The 8,584-nt window shown below is 39.3% G+C and overlaps 1 protein-coding gene across 1 annotated transcript in view; it reads left to right on the forward strand.

Annotated features, from left to right (window-relative positions):
• LOC116514652 (erythropoietin receptor-like) overlaps window positions 1-5,388 on the forward strand; it is a 47,492-nt gene extending 42,104 nt beyond the window's left edge. The window contains 3 exon segments of the mRNA XM_032226268.1: window positions 2,950-3,037; window positions 3,523-3,610; window positions 4,795-5,388. Coding sequence (XP_032082159.1) covers window positions 2,950-3,037; window positions 3,523-3,610; window positions 4,795-5,367 — 749 coding nt within the window. The 3' untranslated portion in view covers window positions 5,368-5,388.
• Window positions 5,389-8,584: the final 3,196 nt, after the last annotated feature.

Raw genomic sequence — 8,584 nt, forward strand, 5'->3', positions numbered from 1 at the left:
TAAACGTGTCCAGGAAAATAATAAGGTAATGCTAAATAAAACATATATTTAAGAGGATTTTTGGATACAACACAATTTTATGCAAGATTCTTGGCTAATTTCCTAATCTTTTCATTGCCAACAAGGTTTTCTATCAAAGTCCTTTGTAAGACTGGTGCTTAAGCTATGCATAGGACACGGGCATGAAATTTAAAAAGAAGGATGTATTCTTCTGCAGTACAGCTATAAAGACTTTTATTTTCATGACTCAGTATAGGGACATCAAGGACTGATGCTATATTGCTCTGGCTAGAAAGAGGAAATAGCAATTCCTGACTCCCACCAGAAAATTATTAATTAAAGGGTCAATAGCTAGAAGAAATTCAATAGGCTTTAGCAATCCCTCATTGGCAGGGTTTTAAAAGAACAGGCATTCAGACTGAAAGCACTTGATAGACTGCATAAACTAATTGCATTTATAAATATGATTTTTCTGTTAATCTGAGCAAAGTCAAAACCAGTAATTGCAACAGAGACTAATTTTAACAACTGTACTATGTCACAAGTAATACAATATACATACAGAATTCTAATTTTTGTTTTATCTTTGTTAATTTTAAGGCCTGAAGACATATTGAAATGAACATCTCCAGCTCCAGATAAAACTTATGTTCTTTTATTAGTTTTTTTTAAGTAACCAACTTTTTGTTTACTACACTATTGTTTTAGAAGCTATTTTCGGATTATTCCTGAACATTTCTAAAAATAAAGACATTGTATTCAAATAGAATAACTTTGATGTGACTTTTAGTCTATATTCTTGTAACTGAGCAGTTGCTAATAGCTTCGATCAAAATTTCTCCCAACTTATAGACATTAATGCTCAAAAAAGAAAGACCAATGTTCTGAAAACATTTTCATCATTAAAAATGTAATAACTTATCTGAATTTATTCCACCAATGTAAAAAGTATGTTTATGATTTCTATACATTGTCCTTTAACTATTTCGTGGATATAGGTACCCAATCCATTTTTTACCCCGTTTCCCCGAAAATAAGACCTCCCCAGATAATAAGCCCAATCGGGCTTTTGAGAGCATGCACTAAAATGAGCCCTTCCCCAAAAATAAGTCTTTCCCCAAAATATTGCAACACAGCAGCAGCCATGAGGTGACCAGGCTCACTGACTCCTGCACCTCAAAAATAATAAGACCTCCTTGAAAAATAAGGCCAAGCACTTTTTTTTTGGGGGGGGGGGGATAAGACCCTGTCTTATTTTTGGGAAAACATGGTAGGACTCAACTGTTCTCTATTTGCTTTCATTTTCATCTTATTTTCCTTTTCTTTCATAGAGTCCATTTTCATAATTGCCATTTGTACTTTGAGTGGTACATTTAGATAATTAACTGTGGGCGATTCCATTGCTCACATAGCATTGCCTATTTTTTTTCAAAGTTCAAAATCTGCTTCCGCTGCTACACTTGGAAGCATTCATTTCTTCCATGACGGAATCTCTCCAAAGTAGGATTTTTTAAAACTGAGATTGATTCCTGGAACCATGAGATTCTGCAAGAAAGATGTTCCATGTAAGAATACAGGCCAAAACAATAAATAAATAAATATCAAAACAAAACCCCAACCCCTAAAAAGGCCATTTGAGCAGTCAGAGATATCCATACTAATTTTTAGGGAAAGTAATCATATCACAGTCATTGAACATTGATTGGTCTGATTAAAACATTAGCCTCCCAAATAATTGTGGAATTCAAGTTTTCATTTTTTTGTACATTGGAAAAATGCACAGTGCATGTACAATAAATCATTTGTTTTTACATTTATGTGTGCGGGTAGTTTCTGATACAGTAGGTGGAACATTCATTTTTGGAAATTTAAATTGCTGTAACATGTACATTTTCATAAAGGAATTAAATAAGCACATATTTTTATTGCCATTTTTCTATCATTCGAGCTCTGCCTCTTGACCAGAGGTTCCAAGTATTAAACAAATCAAAACATTTTTCAGCTTGAAAGAGATGGAACAACTTTGCTCCCGTATTTTTTCTCTGAGCCTCAGAGCTCCTAAATCCTTCCAATCTTGGTTCATTGATTTATTTAGAATAACCGAAGTGTGCGTCTGCCAGTGTATTCCTGTATTGCCTCTTTCTTGCTATTTATTTATTGGCATGTACACTGAATTATTGTCTTTAACTCTCTGCCAAAATTAAATACTATGAAAGATTTCCAGAAGAATAATACTTTAATCCAGAGGCAAGGATTGGACTTTCACCACACTATTAATATTTTGTTAGAATTTGTCATTAAATATGGATTAATGCCAAATTATATACTTGTTAATTTGAGAAAAATGAATTTCAACAAATGTAGAATCAGGTGCAGTGCAGAATAACAAAATTGACAATGAAGGGAGTCTGAATGCTTTCTGAATGCGCTGTATAAATACACACTTTGAGAAATGCACTTTAAAAACTTATTTGCTTCATCCAATCTTTTGAGCCAAAAGATTTTCATTCACACTACCAGTCCAATTACAACCTTCAGGAAGACATTAGGAATGATGGTGGTATTTGATGTCGCAGAGAAAAATACATTTGATCATAAATTGCCTATTTAAAATGCAGCGCCAACACCATCACCACAACCTGATTCCATAGATTCTAACATGGTGATCCAATTAAAATAGTGTTCTTATTAATTTTCAGTATTTAATCATCATGGTTCACTTTTGGAAAAGTATATAGTTGATTAAACTCCAGAAAAAGTATCAGTATATTGGTGGGTCATCTTTCAAAATTTGCTACTACTTCAGCTTATGCAATTTCTTCACTAGCTTATCTAATCAATACTGTGGTTTTATAACGTGGTCAGGTCCTTCCAGTGAAGATAATTAATTAAGAAATATAACCTTTTTAGAGTAACTTTACCTAGCCTAACCCATTTTCTTCCTTGCAGATCTGGACCCACTCATTCTGATTCTCTCTGCCATTTTAATTGTGATTATCTTGCTTTTGGCTTTCATCACCCTGATGTCGAACCGCAGGTACATTTCTGCCACTTGAGAAACGAGTTTCTTCTCCCACTGAAATTAATCCAATGGATATTCTCCTCCTTTATTCCAGAATTATAGACAATAAGAGCATTTCTAGACTTAGCGTAGTAGGTAGCCCTTAACTTATCATCCCAAAACTTCGGTTGCTGAGCAAGGCAGTTGTTAAGTGAGTTTTGCCCTATTTTATGACCATCTTTGGCGTAGTTCTTAAGTTCTCACTTGACCCCAGAACCGTACAGCTGCCATAAACATGTCAGTTACCAAGTGCCCAAATTTTGATCACATGGCCATGGGGATGCTACAATGGTCTTAAGTGTGAAAAATGGCCATTTTTTCCCGGTATCATTCTAACGTCGAATGGTCACTAAATGTATGGTTTTATGGCGTAGACTACCTGTACTAAGCATGAAGGGTGGGAAGAAGTGCTTTCATGTTTATTTTAAATAGTGTTCTTCTGTCCTCCTATTTTTCACCAGATTTTTGAAAAAGAAGATCTGGCCTGTGATACCCTCCCCGGAGCATGAATTCAAAGACCTTTTCACCATCTACAAAGGCAACTTCCAGGTATTGCTCCGTCTGCCCTCCCGAATTACTTTCTCCTAGTTTCTCCTTCCTACACCAAAGTGGTTCATTGTAGTGGTGTCCTTAAGAACACTCAAGTTACATTCTCAATTCTAAATTAAGGAATAATTGGTGGCCAAACACTTTCAATCAGAGGGTATCAAAAAGGATAATTGAGAATAAGCATTTAAAATAATTTAAATGGGGCAAGGAATTTGGAAATTTTAAGGCGCTAAAATTGATCCATGTGGCATTAGCATGTTACGGGAAATCCTCCAACATGTAGAGAGCAATATCTACAATACAAATGCGTATGAACGTATGTTTTAATGTATTTTTTTCATCAGAGTCAACAAAATGGACTCTGATGAAAAAATACATTAAAATATATGTTCATGTGCATGCATTTGATGCCAGCACATTGGAGTGAAACTGTACACTCATAAAATATATTCCCTTTGTATGGAAATCTGAAAAATGACAAGGACTAACAATAGGTTTAAAACACACTTCTTCTAATGTCCCATTATCCAAACTGGGATCCAGATTCGCTGGAAACAAGGACACATCTGAAAAATAAAACCTATTAAAGCATGTGCAAATATTTGATTAATATACAGAATAAGAATGGTCTGGACCACTTGGTATGTTTCCCAATAGTGCCACACTCTCTAAAAAGAATTAAGCATTTGAAACTTTTCAACAATAATTGCTAACTATTCGATAAGCCATTAATGACCTATTTAGAACAGACAATAGTACATACAAGACAGTGAAAGCTATTTAAAATGAGGTCTCTTAAGGATAAGGCATAGGAGTCGGGCATTACATATTTTCACCTGGGCCACCTGTTTTACAAGCGTATTTGTGGGGCCAAAGAATCCTAATGAAAAATAAATAATTTGGCACCCTATGGGAAAATGAAGGTGGGGACGTAGCAGCTCTGTTGAATGTTCAGGATTCAACATATTCTTGTTGTTGCTATTAAGCAGCTGAACAAAGCTAGCTTGATATAAAATGTTTGGAAACAGGAATGTTTATGCAATAAAGTGAAAAACCAAAGAAATTCATATAATGGGATGCAGGAAAGGAAATACAAAGACACTGGTGAGAAAATAACTTAAAAGGGGGAGAGAAGGGGACGTTCCATATCCTGTTCCTTGACGTAGAAATTTCCTTTTTCGCAGTTGTGGTTGGGCCATCAGAACACTTACCCGTGGTGGAGCCAGAATACCCACTATCTGGAGGAGCAGCCATTTTTGGTGGAACTATTATCCGAATGTGATGGCCACAAAGTGGACAGCCCTCCCTGTCCTCCTCCCCTTCCCCCCAAGAGCTGCTCTGTAGTGGAGCTGCCTTATTCTCCAGAATTGTCTCTGGATGATTACCTAGTACTGGATAAAAATGTGATGCCATGCTGCTTAGGAGGAAACGGCTCCCCGTTTTTGCTGGGTAGGCACAGCAGCAGCGAGGATTCAGACCTGGTGCTGGCAGAAGAAGCAAGAATTACGGAGCCCAGCCAAGCTTCTTCTAGCTTCGACTACACCGTGTTTGATCCCAGCTCCGAAAGTCTCTCTCCAAAAGGTCACCAGGCAGAGCCTCGGTTCAAAAGCAGCTACCAGATGGTCTCCGACTCGGGGATCTCTGCCGACTTCAGCCTGGCAGATTCTACTGCTGGCCCCATCAGTCTCTACACCAACCTCTGTGATAGGGCACCACCACCACCACCTTTTCTGCCTACCTACATTGCATGTTCATAGCTCCAACAAGCATGGAAAGCGTGGACAAACCAGAAGAACGGAAGCAGAAATGTACAGCCCAGCTGCCCCCCTACCATCTTTGCTCTTCCCAGGAGAAAAAGCTGTAGTGGGGAAGCCATAGATCACCACAACAGCTCTGGCTGGCCAAGCTGCTTTGATGGGATGACAAGTGATCTACAAAAGGGGAAATCCGGATGGAAGGCAGGCACCAATAATTGCCTTCATGATTATGCACTAAAACTATTGGCATTACTTTTGACCACGAGCTTTGTTTGTGCTCAGACAAACCTATGAAGTTGTTAAACTTGAAAGGGATTTTTTTTGGGGGGGGGGGCTGGGGGAGCATAGGGTAGCAGCTTTCTAGCCAGCTGTAACTATCAGCCCCAATACTCCCTATCGAGATTGAATGGCAAATCTCTTTATGTCATCTCAAAGGTAAGGAGAGAAACGAACAGTTTTCTTTAGTTCTGTCTTTGCCTAAGTTCTTGGGTGAGACTAATTATCTTTTTTTTTTAAATGAAAAATATATTTCATGATCGTTTATAAAAACAAATGTTTTAAATCAGTGTTTCTCAACCTTGGCTACTTGAAGATGTCTGGTCTTCAACCCAGAATTCCCCAGCCAGCGAATGCTGGCTGGGGAATTCTGGGAGTTGAAGTCCAGACATCTTCAAGTTGCTAAGGTTGAGAAACACTGTTTTAAATATACCAACTGGGACTGGGCCAGGAGATTGCAGGGTTTTTTCGAGAACTGGGAAGGGAGCAAAATTCAGGGACTGGAGCTAGGATTCTTACAAATTCAGGATGTCTGGAGTCTCGATTCAACTGCAATTCATTCAATGGCTTTTGTTTCCCCATCTAGAAAAACTGGCTAAAATGCTAAGGAAATATCTGATAGGCAAGATGCCCCAATTACCAGATTTTGGAGCACTGCTTTGGTATTCCGCCAGCTGTTACTGTCACGGTGCATGGATTGTATAGAAAATTGCTGTTATTTGTCCTCGTAAGGATGACTTGTGATGTTTATGCTCCTCTAGGCAAGTCCCTTGCGTTGAGTTCTTTCAAAACCAGCACACTGGATTGAAATCACAGGTGTTTCAGACCGAGACTTTAATTTAAATGTCATTGACATAGTATATTTGTAATTGTTATGGTAATTTAGACTGGAAATATGTGTATTTTTAACTTAGATCTTTAAAAATAAATAAAAGATCCTTGTATTATAACTCACTTGAGTGAATTGAAGGAGGACACAACTTTATCATCTTACATTTGTTACAGCCCTTATCACTTCCTATGGTTAAATCTGATTTGCATCACGTAGCTGATGAACATGTGAGGCTTGATCAGCACTGTATCAGACCCTCACAGTTCAGGTTGCAGGATTAAAAGAAAAAGAAGAAAATTTTGTTCGATTCAGGTCCCGCCCCAGCAGAGGTGGGTTCCTACCAATTCGCACCAGTTCGGTAGAACCGGTTCGTCAAATCTACCGAACCGGTTAGAAGAGGTTCCACCAGTGGACCCGGAAAGCAGGACACACCTACAGAAGAGGTTCCAACATTTTTGAAACCCACCACTGGTCCTTGGAGGTGATTATTCTACACTATCACGCTCCTATTTATAAAACTCATAAGTGCCTCTGTGAAAGGTAAGGATGACTACTGCGTTTGTGGTGCAATCAGAACATTGCGTTTGTTGAAGTTGTTTAACGCAAACCAAAGATGCCTTTTAAAAAACAAGTTGACATCCTATTCTTATGCATGCCAGTGCTGTGTGTGGGGTAATTTAAGGTGGTTTGACAAGTGTCGTCGGCATCTTCATATCCGGTCACATGGGCGGCAAGCCACTCCCATCCAGTCACATGGGCGGCAAGCCACCACAAAGGAGGCCACACCCACAGAGTAGGTTCGAACAATTTTTGAAACCCACCACTGCGCCCCAGGTGATCTTGTGGGCAGAACATACAATTTCTTGGTGTCAGTACAGAAGTCATTCTTCCCAAAGTGCTTTTTTGATTTCCGACTTTATCTAGAGCCCGGGGGTTTGGGCAATTTAATCCGATGGGATACTTCCATTTATGGCTCTAACCAGCCAAGAACAGACCTTTGATCTGCATTGATCGTGGGCTACTTAGTAATGGCTTAGTGATGTGTGAACTTAATCATTTTATTTGATAAACTATCATTTATAGTCCAAGGTATTGGGCAAACCCAGACACTAAATAAGCCAAACAGATGACTGTAAACCATCTTTTCAGCTGTGAGAATCACATCCATTACCATGAGAACCATTTCTCAACCTTGGCGACTTTAAGTCCTGCGGATGTCAACTCCCAGAATCCCCCAGCCAGCTATGCGGCTGAGGAACTCTGGGAGTTGAAATCCACAGGTCTTAAAGTTGCCAAGGTTGGAGACCACTGCCCTTGGACACATACCTACACGCACACATATTGACATAGTCCAATCTCATGCTGGCTGGAGAATTCTGGGAGTCAAATTCCACACATCTTAACTGAGTTTGAGAAACCTTGTTCTACTCCATTAGGATGTTAAGCAGATCAATCCCATCCCCATTTTTTTCTCCACAAATAACCTCCACAGCCTTGCTAGTAACCGTCAAATCTACTGGAACTCCGTGAAAAGCAACTCCTTGCTGGCACACTCTGATTTCACAGGTTTCATTCAATCTTGTAAAAAGCACAGCGGAAGGCATGAAAGCAGGCAGTCTCTGAAGACTTCGGCTTCCGATCTTACACTCAGAAAACTGTTACACCTAACCTCAAAGCCTTTGAACAGCAGCGGGCTTGGCCTTGCTTAATGACAGTTTTTTTTTAATCAACGTTAACAGAAGCCTCTTTGCAGTCACTATCAGAAATGCAGCTTTTTAGCTCCGCTGGCTGATATTGGATGACAGCCAAGACCTGACTTTCAGCCTAGAACTTGGGGAGATCTTTTTATCAGGCGGAGATCAAAATAATATCCACACTTTGCAAGTCCATTTGGCTGGTCTGTCTCAGGTGTAAGCTTGAGGGCGAAAACACTGCCTTCCACAGCTTGGCCATGGATTCTCTGGGCCTGGTTGAGAACAAGTGGATACCAGCCCTGAAACCTGCCTGTCCTTTGTCTAGTACAGGCAGAAGGCTATCCCACCACATATTATTGTGGAGAAGCTTACATTTTTAGTTTCCAAACATACCCCAAATTAATTTGGGTTCTGC

This window comes from Thamnophis elegans, chromosome 11 (assembly GCF_009769535.1).
Source record: "Thamnophis elegans isolate rThaEle1 chromosome 11, rThaEle1.pri, whole genome shotgun sequence".
Taxonomy (NCBI): domain Eukaryota; kingdom Metazoa; phylum Chordata; class Lepidosauria; order Squamata; family Colubridae; genus Thamnophis; species Thamnophis elegans.